Genomic DNA, 14,896 nt, shown 5'->3' on the forward strand with positions numbered 1-14,896 from the left:
CCTGAGAAATGTTTGTATTTCCACAAATTTACGCTGGGTGAGGATGTAAATATGTTTCTTTACAGACTAAATGACCCCAATTATTTTAAAACGCGTGAAATTCAAGACGGTACGAGATTCTGTTAGTATATGGCGCTCTATCCTTGTTAAGTGTAAAACCTCCCTCTTCCATGTTAGTACCCCTTTGTGGTTTAATCCGGGTATACCAGGAATTTTTCATGATACCGCTGGTTTAGTGCTGTCAGATTCTGGTATTAAAAAATTGGGAGACTTATATGACCATCAGGGTTTTTTACATTTGAAAGGATGAAGGTATGTTATAATCTCACAGAAGGAGCTCGATTTAAATATTATCAAATTAGAGATTATCTGGTGCGGAAATTAGGACTGACTAAAATTTTGGACTCGGATTTATGGAATTGTATTTATAAAGACGCTGATAAATCATGGATTAGTATGGGATATAAAATTTTCTCTGGTTTTAGAAATGATGACTCTACAAAATTATCTGAGAAATGTAGTAGGAAGCTGGGTACTGATGTGACTCCTAACTTGATTACTTCTTCCTTAGATAGTTTAAATCGTTCTGTTCATTCCACTAGTTTAAAGCTGCAGTTATTTAAAACTATTTGTCAACTTTACTACACGCCAGATAGGATTTTAAAATAGGCTAACAATAATAGCACTAGCGACCGTACGAAATGTCCCAAATGCAACTCAAGATCAGCTGATATTACCCACATGTTTTTCACGTGTCCGCAATTAAAGGAAATATATATTATGGAACGAGCCTTAGCAACAACAAGAGGTATTCAAACAAAAGCGAAAGTAGAAAGGATTTGGGGAGTGTTTATGTCATGATATTCGTTCATTTTTCTTTTGATATTAAATGTCCTTAAAATTCGTTGGATTTATATATCGCCTTGCTGAAAATAATTTTATGTATTAATTACTTCTGACGCTTGTATGAAATGTTTCTTTTGATTTTTTTCTTTGCTGTTGTGTGCTTGTTCATTTTGATGCAAAAAAAAAAAAAAGACATCATACGGCGATAGATGCTTCTTACATATTCAACAAGAAACACACTTTTGTATGCTTTCTGGCACACTCGGTTTTCAAACACTCTGTAATAGGATTTCTTTGAGCCATTGATACACTTTACATTAGTGCTATTTTGCAAAACACATTTACTTGTCTTGTTTCGTGATCCACGCAATCTATTCATGACCTCTAACAAGTTGCTGCTTTTTATGACCATTCTGCATCTAGGTCATAATTGTATTTCCTGTTCTTATAAAAAGCTAATGTTCACTGGCCCTGTGAAACGCACTCATGTATGCACTGCTTTTAATTCCTGCGCATATGGGCTGTTTGGCCTCCATGTATGTGCTGATTTAATTCCGGTATCTATGAAATTGCAATTACTCCATGCATGAAAGCACAGCTTTTACTTGCTGTACCTGTGCAAAGCATTTATTCCCGAGTCCTTTGAAAAGTGTGCATCACCTTTCCCCTGGGGAAAGCTTATATTCATTGTTATTTCTGACAGCTTTCTATGAACAGCCTCTATACTCTGCAGCAGTGCAAATATTTGAAATCCCTGCTTTTTAAGAGCCACAGTGTTTCCCTGCATGAATGAACTGCTCGTTTTTCCTGTACACCTAGCATGGTTTAAAGTTCTATATTTATGCACTCCATTTCCCATATCTATATACTGCTGCCACGCTCCATGACAACGGACTACTTTTTTTTTTTTATTTCTGTAATTTTTTATTGTAAGAGAAAACAAAAAAAAATATTTACATGGAGGATGGGATATACATGAGGAGAATAAAGAAGAGAAAAGGGGGAGGAGAGAAGGCGCCGGGGGGGGGGGGGGGGGGGGGGTGCCTCCATTGTCCAAGTTCAGTTTGTTCAGTTCCGTTTGTTCAGTTGTCTTCTGACACCCCCTATGCTGGGCTACGTTGGTCATCCTTTGCCTCGCCCCGACGGTAGAGAGAATGATAGTCGAAAGGGAGAGAGTGAAAGTGGACAACGGACTACTTTTATTACAATGATATGCACTGTTCCTATTACCTACAATATCAAAGCACTGATTTCATTCCGCATTAAGCAACTCATTTATTTTGTGCGTGGCATTATTCCCTGTAAAGGCTTTTACACCTTTATGGATGCAAGGGTTTTGCACTACGTTTCAATGCCTGGCCTTTATGCCATTGCCTGAAATCAAACAGACAGAAGTAAACTCACACTAGAGTGTAGCCAAAGACTCATTTAGTTACAGTCTATCAAAGGAAAGTATTTACATTTATTGAAGATCTAAGTACCTACAGGTCCTATTAAAAATTTGCAAATTAGTATAACAAACTAAGGATCCTATGACAGTTCAAATACATTTTTAATAGTAAAATGCATTACATTAATATGCCACGGTCATACAAAATCTCTCCGATCAAACAGAAATCTGCCTCATCTGCTTCCAGATTTTCTCTTCCTCAGAACTGGCCTGCTGAAAGTCATCATTTGCTCGCAATCTCCTTCGAAACTGTTGTTCTACAAAGTGAATTTGGAGTCTTGCCTTTAAAGTTTTTTTTTCTTACCCACTCCGAGCAAAATGTTTCCATAGGAGATGGACCAAATTAGTCTTTTCTGGAGCCCTAGACAATATCAGATTTGCCAGTGGTGAGGGGCCCTCATTTTATCAGAAGGCAGACAGTATACATGGCAGTAGTGTCAGTCTTATAATTTTAGCTGGCAGCAGTGTCAGTCTTATAATTTTAGCTTTTGTCTCAATAGTTTTATTCTATTCAATGTATTCTTGGACTTGGCCCCTCATGACACATCTTTCCTATTTAAATAAGTGTATGTGGTGCAAACTTTTTTATTTTTTTTAGGTTGTGTGAGAAAGTGCCATCTTTCTTGCATGGTATGCCCCCACTTTTTGCTGAATTGCTGATGTACTTTGATTAAGTGTGCCCTGGGCTCCTGCCAATCAAGTGCCCAGGGCCGGTGTTTCTTCCCTAAAACTGTGTTGAAACCTAAACCCAATTGGCATCTCTAGCCACATGTCAGCCAATGGGAAATGGTACCCTAGGTACCCAGGGCACTGTGACCAGGGAAGACGCCTAAGGGCTGCAGCACTTATTGTGCTACCCTTATGGGCCCTGTACCCTGACACACACACACACACACTGCCTTTGCAGGCTGAGTGTCTTGGTGCAGGACTAAACAAAGAGTAGACATGGCACACATCCCTGTGTAAATGTGGGTGGATCTGCACTCCTGTGTTATCTTATTTATGTGGATGAGTTAATACAATGTAATCACTTTTGGCGTGCAGTGCTATGGGAAAAAGTACCCGTCCCCCGGGAAAATTACTTGTAAGTGAGTCTAGGGAGAACCCATGACTGATAAGCAATGCACAGCCTGAAGGCACTAGGCCTAGAGTTTTAACAAACGTTTTGAAATTTATTAAACAAATGCATATGTTCCAAAGTAATCAAAAACCTCCAACTTAATCATAAATCAGGTCAAAGCTCAAACATTAATACATGTCAACATCATCTGATTCATTTCTCAGTGTTAGAATATGTGTATCAATTATTGATTATCAAAACAAGTATTCATAGTCAATTCAGGAACAACCCAATGCATTTCGGGTTCATCCCGAACCCTTCGTCAGGGGGAATCACGTATACAAATATCCACATATATATGTAGTTGAAACTTCACGGAGTCAGTCAGATTGCGAATCTACAATGAGAACGTACATTAGCCTTAGTTACAATAAAGGAATGAAATGTTTCTAGAATGCATTCAATATGGTTCATATTACTGTGGGTTTTTGCATGCTCAAAAACGACATGTATACCAAAATAGGTGTGTTCTAGGAAAGGCTTCCCACTTAAGAAAATCCAAAGAATAGGTGAAAAGTAGATATAAAAAGATGAAAATGAAACAGTGTCTTAGTATTGAAATCCAATCACCAGGAAGATAAAAACTCAAAAAAGTACTCCATATCTATCTACCATTAAACACAAACCAATGTAATCAAAAGGCAACCCTCACCAAGTGGTACACTTGAACAGATTATAATGTGTACCTCCAATATTCTGTTGGAACAAGAAAATTCTCTCATAAATCCAGACAAACACCGTCGTACCTATGAAGGGTGAATGGAGTTATATTCGTTTGCCTTTATTTTTAACCCAAAAAGATTAAATGCTTGCATGAAACTAATTCGCGACACAAAGAGAAGTTAGTTGTTTGGATGGCGTAATGAAACCGGAAGGTAGGGATAATTCACTTTTCTAATCACGTTCTACATTTAGTAGCTACTCGTCCTAATGGAGGACTCTTCTTAATGGAGGTTTCATTTTGGCATTTTAGATATCTTCACATACAAGTAACATGAAGGGGGCGATTAAATTGCATTTGGAAGGTAAGACGGAGACGCCGTGTTTAAAATGTGTCCAGTACAGATGCAGACTGTCTGAATAGGACGGTATTTTCATATTCATTGGCTTATTATTACTGTTCCTCCTTAGTGAAACTTGTGATTGACATCGCCTTCAGCATTATTTTGGACCAGACACGTAACCATGTTGTGAGTAATTAGTTTCATGCAAATATTTAATCTTTTTGGGTGTAAAATAAAGGCACACGAATATAACTCCATTCACCCTTCATAGGTACGACGGTGTTTGTTTGGATTTATGAGAGAATCTTTTTGTTCCAACAGAATATTGGAGGTACACATTATAATCTGTTCAAGTGTACCACTTGGTGAGGGTTGCCTTTTGATTACAGTGGTTTGTGTTTAATGGTAGATAGATATGGAGTACTTTTTTGAGTTTTTATCTTCCTGGTGATTGGATTCCAATACTAAGACACTGTTTCATTTTCATCTTTTTATATCTACTTTTCACCTACTCTTTGGATTTTCTTAAGTGGGAAGCCTTTCCTAGAACACACCTATTTTGGTATACATGTCGTTTTTGAGCATGCAAAAACCCACAGTAATATGAACCATATTGAATGCATTCTAGAAACATTTCATTCCTTTATTGTAACTAAGGCTAATGTACGTTCTCATTGTCGATTCGCAATCTGACTCCGTGAAGTTTCAACTACATATATATGTGGATATTTGTATACGTGATTTCCCCTGACGAAGGGTCCGGGATGAACCCGAAATGCATTGGGTTGTTCATGAATTGACTATGAATACTTGTTTTGATAATCAATAATTGATACACATATTCTAACACTGAGAAATGAATCAGATGATGTTGACATGTATTAATGTTTGAGCTTTGACCTGATTTATGATTAAGTTGGAGGTTTTTGATTACTTTGGAACATATGCATTTGTTTAATAAATTGCAAAACGTTTGTTAAAACTCTAGGCCTAGTGCCTTCAGGCTGTGCATTGCTTATCAGTAATGGGTTCTCCCTAGACTCACTTACACATCCCTGTGTGCCATGCCCACAAACAGACGGCCCTGGAATACATCAGTCACCCCTCTAGCTGGGTGCACTATGCCAGTGGTGTAGGCACAGGTGCATGAGCCCTGTGCCCCTACAGTACCCAGGGCCATTCCTAGGCACTGTAAGTACAGTGATACCATTAAGAGTATATGGTACTGGGAGGTTGTCATTACGAACTCTACAGCACCATAACGGCTACACTGAAGTCTGAGAAGTTTGATATCAAACCTCTCAGCACATTAAATCCGCACGGATGTCAGTGTGGGATTTAATGCCAAATGCACAACAGAGGGCATCTTAGAGATGCCCCCTGAAACCTAACCAACTCCGAGTGTGCTGATTGAGTGGCTACTGAGGCTGCCACCACAAGACATGTTTCTTGAACCGTGGGTCGAGAGCCTGCCCCTCTCGGGGGACTGAAACAATGCACATCCTGGGACGAGGTGCCAAGTCTCCTCCCCCAGGATGGGCAAGGGAAGCTTCAAAGGCATGCCGCCTTTGTGAGCTTCTCCAGGCCACTTGCTGTACTCAGCAACTGGCGCCCCACCGGTTCTGACCCCCTCTCTGGCGGGAAGACATGCAGGAAACCCTAAGTGAGGAAAGGGGGTGTGCCAGTCTCTGCCAACCCCACCCCTCAGGTGGGAGAGGCGAAGATGGGGAGCCCTACCCAATCAGAGCTAGGTCCCTACCCCCCTCCCACTGGAGAGTGGCAGGATAGGGGGTGTACTCACCCCAGGAAAGGGACCTATGAGTCCCTGCCTTTGCCCTACCTGTAACACCCCTAAATTTAGTATTTAGGGGCACCCTGAATCTCCCTTCCTCAGATCCTGATTTTGAAACAAGAAGAACAAGAAAGAAGACCTGATGGTCAGCTGCTAACAAGAGGACGACACCAACTGACTTGGCCCCAGCCCTACCGGCCTGTTGATCCTTGAACCTGCTCCTGTGGTCAGCAACCTCGAAAACCCCAGAGGACCCGACTGCCTTGCTCATCTAAAGACTGGGAGTCCCATGAGCAGTGATTCTGCTCAAACAGCAACAACCCCTAGTGCCAACCAGGAACCGCAAAGCCAGCACACTCTGCACCCGCCAAGCCCGGCCCGTGCCTGAGTGGACAAATACCATGAGGAAGTCCCCCATGTGACTGACCCAGAATCCAGCACCCAAGGACCCTCCTCGAAGATCCTGACGACGCCTGCACCCTCACAACAAGGAACCCCTACAAACACGACCAGCTGAGGGTAAGATTTCCCAACGTCAAAAGACATCCCTGCACCCGGCGCCCTACGGCCCTCTGTGCCCAACTCCTGGGTGTCTACCTATCCTCCAAGATCCCAACTTACCTCTCGAAGTGGTGGTCGCACCTGAAGAATCTCCGTCCTCGAGCCTGCAGCCTTTGTTCAACTTCCAGTTCTCCAATTGAATAACATTGGGCGCCCAAAGGCCCAAAAGCACCTTGTACCCAGCCGCCCGAGTGCTGCTGGAAGTGCAGCAACTATCCTATCCTACTTGCCCTGAGTAAGTGACCAGGAGCTCAGCTCCCACAGCTGCATGGTCTGCCTGCTAGCAGCCACCAACCAAAGGCCCCCTATCCTCCATAGGATAACATTGGGCCTACTCACTCTGCACCCAACTGCCTCTGTGCCGCTGAGGGTGTAACCACTGTACTTACCTGATCCTGGGAGACCCCAGAGTCTACCCCAGAACCTTAACTCTGCCAGCTGAGTACTTACCCAAAGACCGATAACTTGATTTTCTCAATAGGGTAATATTGGCTGGGTTTCACTCAGAATTTCTTTTTAAGTGTCCATTTTTCAAACTTACAAATATTCCTTAAAAATCGTCCGAACATCAAAAACGAATTTACTTACCTGCAAGCAGGAGAGATCCAGTGCTGTACCTTTCAGCCCAGCACTGAACATAAAAAGTAATTATAATTGTGATTTACTGTTAACCCAATGTTCCTCCATAGGAATACATGGCCTGGTTTTTTACCAGAAATTCTTCCAAGTGTCGATTTTCCAAACTTACAAATATTCTTTAAAAATTGCCTGTATAACAAAAACGATTTCTTTTAACTGTTTACAGGAAATGCACCAGGGCTGAATCCAGGATGCGGCCCAGAGTTAGAAAAACATACGTAAAGTGACTATTATATTTACTTAAAAACTTCCATTGAGCTGAAAGTGTTTAAACTTGTGTTGCATATTGCAACATCTGTATCTATTGCATTCAAATGCCAACTGCTATTTCAAAGTATTCAATTGCAACATCTCATTCTGAGAAAGTATTTATGATACCTACTGTGGTTCTAAAATAAAGTAAGTATATATTTTTATATATAAAACAATTGGCCTAGATTTCAGTTCTTGAGTGTGTGAGACCATTTGCTGACTGAGTGTGTACAACCAATGATTTACACTGTCCTCGGATACTGCCTTACTGCTCGACCAAGCTACCACTTTACAGAGTAAAGTTATATCTAACTTTAGCCTCTGCCATACCTCTGGGGACTGTGGACTGTGTGCACACTGAACCTTACTTTGGTGCAGTACATACAGAGCCACTTTCTTACAGCTAGTATTGCTGTTGATAAACTAATCTTTCATTTATTTGCTCTGGCAACAGCATTTGTGGGCTCCTTTTCTTATTTTTTCAGTCTTCGCTGACGATTATGGCAGAGAATTCATTCCTTAGCTACTTCTAAGTCCACTCACTTCAAGACCGGCTATCTGGAATTTTAAAATCTGCTTATGGCACACAGATGAAGGCATTTTGAGGACCTATCTGTCTGCACCAATCTGCAGGTCTCCCAGGTAAAGAGTACAAACCTATTCCCCTGCTTCAAAGTCAACCCAACCAGAAACTCTGCTTGATGTTGAATCTCACACTAATGCATGTAGCATAGTTAAGGGTGTGACTAGAATTCCCTGATATAAAATGAGTAGTCTAAAATACATTCTTCAGTGCACAGCAATGCCGCCAAATAGGTTTACATTTTCTTCCCCTCACAATTCCAACTTTTGATCAGCGGAAATATTGTGGTCCAACTTATGATCTCACAAAAATGATCTAAAACAGTAAACTGAATTGCAACAACCAAGTTTATCAATCAAGTAGTACTTGTATAGAGCAGCTTGTCACCCTAGAAGGTATCCAGGTGAGGTACTGCAGATATCAGTCAAAAAGCCAGGTCTCGAGTCCTTTCCAGATGAGGGTCAGAGAGGGTGCAGTGGTGAAGGGGGAGGGCGTTCCACGTTTGGCAGCAAGGTGGGAGAAATATCGTCCCCCGGAGCAGTGGATATGTGGTATCTGTGTGAGGGCAAAGTGTGCAGAGTGGAGATTCCTGGTCGGTCGGTGGAAATGCAGACACTGGGCCTTGGCTCTGGAGGGCTTTGTAGGCGTGGGTCAGAAACTTGAACTGGCACCTCTTCTGGACGGGGAGCCAGTGGCGGTCCATCTGGTGCAGGGTGATGTGTGTTCTCTTGGCTCTTGGGCAGGTTGATGATCAATCAGTCTGGCAGCTGTGTTCTGGATCGTCTGCAATCTTTGCAGGAGTCTGGTGGTGGTGCCTGGATTAAGTGTGTTGCTATAGTCTAGTTGGCTGGTGAGGTGTGCCTGTGTCACCGTTTTCCTGGTGCAGATGGTGAGCCATGTTAAGACTTTGCAGAGCATGTGGAGCTTGTTGAAGCAGGCTGAGGAAACTGCGTTCTCTTGACATTTCATGGAGAGTTCATTGTCCTGGATGATACTGAGATTGCGGGCAGTGAGTCCGAGCTCCGCCGGCCACCAGGAGTTGTTTCAGAGAGCGGTGTGACTGCAAAGATCAGAACTTCAATTTTGTCCATCTTGAGCTTCAAGCAGTTCTTTATTCAGGCAGCGATGTTCTTCACACAGTTGTGGAAGTTGGTCTACCAGGCGAGCGAATGAACTGGGTATTGTCGGCATAGGAGATGATGTTGATGCCATGTGATCTGGTGATGTCTGCGAGTGGTATCATGTAGATCCTGAAGACAGTTGGGCAGAGGGACAATTCTTGGTGTACACCGCCGCTGGTGTGCTTGGGTTGAGAGGATAAGGGGGGGGGGGGGGGGGGGGGGGGAGGTAGACTTTTTGGGTGCATCCCATGAGAAAGGATGCAATCCATCTGAGCGCATTGTCTGTGATTCCTCTCTGGCATAGTCAATTGATGAGTGTGTGGTGGGAGACTGTGTTGAAGGCTGTGGAGTGGTCCAGGAGGATAAGGGCAGCAGATTCTTCTCTGTCTAGTAGGGTGCCGATGTCGTTTATTGCAGCGATTAGACATGCCTCTGTGCTTTGGTTGGTTCTGAAGCCGGATTGGGAAGGGTGCAGTAGGTTGTTTCTCTCCAGGTGTTCAGTGAGATGGAGGTTTATTGCCTTCTCCAGGACTTTGGCAAGGAACAGGAGCAGGGAGATGGGACAGTAGTTCTTGAGCATGCTGGGGTCTGTCGAAGGTTTCTGATCTCCACGTGTTTCCATGTATTGATGATGGTGACTGGGGTTATGGAGTCACTGAGCAAGGTGGAGAGCTGGTGGATAATTTGTCTCTCCCAGGTTGAAGAATTGATGGGGTCATAGGTCATTGGGTGCTCCTGAGTGGATGGATTTCATAAGAGTGGTTGAGATTGGTGTGCAGAGTTTTCCATGCGGAGAGTGGGTGGTAAGCTGTGGTGGTTGTTGATGGGTGGCTGAAGAGGTCGCAGGGTTGGAGAACAAAGTTTCTGTAAATGGTGGTTATCTTGTTGTGGAAGTGGTTGACGAAGGCGTCGCAGAGCTCTTGTGAGGAGGGGATCGAGTTCTCTGTGACTAAAGAGCAGGTGAACTCTGGCGATGGTGAAGAGTTCCTTAGATGGCACTGGTTTCGATCCAGTGCTAGCGTGGTCCTGGGAGATATGGGCTGGGGTGGCGGTGAACAGGCAGCGGATGCGAGTGAAAGGTTCCGCTGTGGAGCACAGATATGAGAGGCAGCAGTTGTTGCATCAGGGAGTCCAGGGCAAGAAGATCTGTGTAGGAGTATCTGTGGGAGTGTGAAAGGCCAAGGTTACTGGCACTGGGCGCAGTCCAGGCGCAGACGGGTTTGCCTTATGCATGCCATTGGCACACCCACAGTGCCTGTCCAATGTACGGCCACAATAAGCAGTCTTTGGAGTTGCGATTGGATAAATTACTATCTATTTTGTGTTCCAGGCCACTAAACTCCTCAATTACGATCATTTCGTTTATGGGAAAATCAAACATGAGGCACGAGGTTGCTGACTAGTGCTAGACTGGGTTTATCCAAGTAAAAAGCTGTATGTGCTCGGTCTCATCTTTAACAATGCTCAATTACTCGAGGCAGACATATACATATGCCTGGGGTGGTCCGGCCATGTTGCCAGTCGCATCCATCTTGCAGCTCTCTGGTTCATAGACAAACTACTTCCAGTGTTAAAACCACAAACAAAAAAAACAGAATGAGCATACTGTACATATCACAAAAATAAAGCAAACCTGCTAAATGATCAGTCTCAGTATTTTGGTCCCCCTCTGGTGCAGTTTATTTTCTCCACATTATATCAAACCAGGTTCTCCGCTAGACCCTAAAAAAGCTACAGCTTCTGTCCTCGCGGACATTTCTAACATCGCATTGGACACTTACTATTGCATTTTATTAGAAGCAGGCCACTGTTAGACCACTATCTATCTTGGCATATTACCATCCCATTTTTTACTCCATTTTCTTGTAAAGCTCTCTGTAAGTAGCATAAATTCTCAACTTCCATATGTTTGGAAAAACATTAGGGTTAGGACCAAGTTCAGTTCGACTTGCATCTCACTAATGGGTATCGAGTCAAATTTTACTGCAACTCTGGAAAAGCGACGGTGACATGACAACATTGATTATAGTATATCTTTCTCCCCTGAATTCAATAGTATCCCACAGCTTTTTTATAACTCCTTTGCCCAGGTCAGACAAGGTTTGTTCCACTGGGAATATATCTCCCATCCCTTAACCAATCTTTTATCTTTACTCACTTCCCATACAAAAATACAATACTCCTTAAATGTTTTTGTTTATGCTTTCAGTCTTTCCATGATATTCACCCTAAATGTCTTCAATCTCAGTTCTGGAAGTATCTTCCTACTCAAGAGCGTTAACTGCTTCTGCAAATGTGCTGATTATATCCACAAATGGACTCGCTTGTATGAGGGCAACTTATGTTCATACCTAGCCTGGAACCTTCTACTATCTTCTCTCATATGCATCCCTATTAAGCAGGATAATGCAGCGGCTCTTACTTATGGGTGTTCGTCTCTGGAATTTTCTGCTACTGGCTGCAAGCAAACTTGTTTTTAACTTATAGATGCAGCTCAGTACTTGTGCTTCCTTAATAACCTGCATTAAGGACTAACCAGCACCATGAAGCCTTATTGGGGTCCCGGTATACCATATAAAAATGCCTATATTAATGCACTACCTTTTCCTTGCCTTTATGCACTGGTGTACTTCATGTATCAAAACCATGCCTACATTCTGTGTTTACACACCAATCTTTTTTTATATTTATGTGTAGATTGTATTATTCCAAGGATCTATGCACCAATGCAATGATCTCCATGTATGTGCCAACTTTCTTTACTCCATGTACACCCTACTTTTTTTTCATCTATGTACTGCCTTCGCTCATTATATAAACAACCCTTGTGTGTTTATCTATGAACGGCCTATTGTTTCAATGCTCTCTTCTCTACTCCCTGTTCCAACTGATTGCCTCTATTTTCAATATTATAAATCCCCACACCTTAAAATAATTAAAACTTCAAAAAGATAAAGTTTTAAATCTTTTACAATTAAATTTCCATCCCAGCTGACTACCAAGTTGCATTAATCTTTTCCCCTAAAGAAGAGTTCTTTTGGACTTTGCCAAACATCCAATGTTACTGTAACATGCCTCTACTGAGCAGCAGCTCCACCTGGCTGTCAGAGGCACATGGGTAGTGAGTGAGACTTGAAATTATGGGCTTTTTACATATGGGATCTGCAGTGGTGAGGAGGTAAAGCACAAATGAAGGTGGATAGATAAAAATGCCCTAACGTCCTCTCATACCATCTTTTTTCAGGTCCCAGATCCGAAGCGTCTTGTCTCGAGAGGCAGTGATGAGTATTCGGCTCTTGTTGGGAATGAAACTTAGATCCCTGACAACATCCAAGTGACCGGAAAGGTTAAATAGCAGGCGTCCTATGGAGAATAACAAAAGGGTACTGTGATTTCAAGATGAAACAGCAACTTACTTAGCAACAATAATCATACAGGCATTTAATTTGAACTAAAAACATGAGCAAAATGCAAACTCTACGAAATCGAGCAAACAGGGGTCAAGATAGCCTCCAAGTGAACACATTCCATGATAACTGGGAATGTAGCTGCTAGAGACTAAGAAAAGGTAGGTGTTTAAGCCTCAACATGGACCTGTTAAAGAAGGTGCCTTCCATATGCAGGGAATTTAACGGGGTGGGAGGGACAGGTTTAGACACAGAATTAAGGGTAGATACTGTATGTGTACATACAATGAAGGAGCCTACAAGTATCTCAGAACTTCGTGGTCTTCAGGAAGTGTGCAACCCTGAAAACTACAGCAAGCTGTATTGATACTATGTCAGTTGATACTAGGTACTCCTCCAAATAATAAAGCAGTAACTGGAATAAATATGGGAAGTTAAATACTTGGATATCATTCCAACAAATCGTTGTGGAAGCCTATTATGCAAAGCAGTTTTTCTCAAGCAAATGGCTACACTCTCAAGGCAATACAATTGCAACAATGCATTTTTGATTCTCCTGGCAATGTTCAAAATTGATAAGCTCAGAACACACTTGTTTTACTGAAGGCGGTAGAAGCCTAGGTTTGGCCAGCTTTACAAATTATTCATAGGCTTTAAGGCGATATCTGTCAAAAACAAAAGTAAAACTAATTGAACTGCAAAGGTTTTGAAGCTGGAAATTGTAACCTCAAGCAAATAGAATACCACAGGCCATTAACAGAAGTGTCCAAAGTAGCCAATGTGTCTACAGGCTTCTAATTGTTCTTTATCCACAGTCCATGTTTTAAACATCTGCCCCACATATAAGGGGCAGGTCAGACCCTAAAAGCCACTAACAAAATATTAGAAGCCAAGAACTTGCATTTTCTATTCAGTTAGTCCAATAAAAGGGACAACACTGTCTAATGTACCATGTCACAACCAAAGTTCTAAATATAAAGTCTAATTCTACTGCTGGAAGCCAACATGCATACTCTTCCCCACCACAATGTCCACAATCTCTTTAACTGGCTTCAAGTTGGAAAACGTATTTATTTATGTAATTTGTGTAGCGCCCTATCACCTTGCAGGCATCCTGGAGTTTAGCAGCTCAAAAAAGGAAGTGGGTCAGAGGCAGAAGCCGACCAGCGAGTTCATAGGAACAGCCAGGTTTTTAAACGTCTCCAAAAGGGGAGAAGTTCCCTAATTTGCCTAATCTCCCAGGGAAGTTTGTTCCACAATCTTGCTGCTGCTACTTCAAAGGATCTACCCCCCTGACCGGACTTCCCTAAATTTCGGCACCTTCACCAGTCGGGCCGAAGAAGAACAGAGCAGTCTTGAAGGGGTGTACCAGTCACATTTTCTGCGCAGGAGCACAGGTCCTACCCCGTGAAGGGCTTTAAAAACTAGGCAGATTGACTTAAACTGCACCCTCTGTCTCAAAGGGAGCCAGTGGAGTCTTGCTAAAGCTGCAGAAGCGGAGGATCTTCTGGGGAGCCCTAAAACTAATCTGGCTACTGCTGACTCAATCCTTTGTAATCTGTCCAGCAGAAAGTTGGGAGAGTAAAGCAAGAGAGCGTTACAATAATCTAGCCTACTGAGGATGGTACACTTTGCCACTAAGACGCACGCCTGAGCAGGTAGGAGCAGAATTTTTTTGCGAAGGGACCTAATAATCGCAAAGCATGAGGCTATTTTTGTCACCTGGGCTTCCAGAGAAAGCTTGCTGTCAAACTTAATGCCAAAGTTGCGTACAGTTTTTTATCGGCCGGACTGTATTAGAAAAGCCCAGGGCCAAAAGTTGTTAGGAAGAGGACGAGGAATCCTGTTTGTTGCACATACAATCACCTCTGTCTTACCAGCGGTAAATTGTAAATAATTGGCCTGAAGCCATCGGGCCGTATCCTGCAGACAATTGTGAAATACTTCCACAGACGTCAAGTCCTCTTCATCAAAGGAGAGAATCATCTGAGTATCGTCTGCATAGTTCACAATATCAATATCATAAGACTTGATGACCGCAATCAAAGGTTTCAAGTAAACATTAAATAAAAGGGGGCTGATAGCCGACCCCTGAGGTATACCATGCAGCACATTGGAAAA

The 14,896-nt window shown here is 42.6% G+C and overlaps 1 protein-coding gene across 1 annotated transcript in view; it reads right to left on the reverse strand.

Moving 5' to 3' along the window:
• WSB2 (WD repeat and SOCS box containing 2) overlaps positions 1-14,896 on the reverse strand; it is a 258,576-nt gene that overhangs the window by 116,496 nt on the left and 127,184 nt on the right. Inside the window, exon 5 of the mRNA XM_086943273.1 lies at positions 12,600-12,731. Coding sequence (XP_086799399.1) covers positions 12,600-12,731 — 132 coding nt within the window. The remainder of the gene's footprint in view (positions 1-12,599; positions 12,732-14,896) is intronic.

This window comes from Lissotriton vulgaris, chromosome 11 (assembly GCF_964263255.1).
Source record: "Lissotriton vulgaris chromosome 11, aLisVul1.2, whole genome shotgun sequence".
Taxonomy (NCBI): Eukaryota; Metazoa; Chordata; class Amphibia; order Caudata; family Salamandridae; genus Lissotriton; species Lissotriton vulgaris.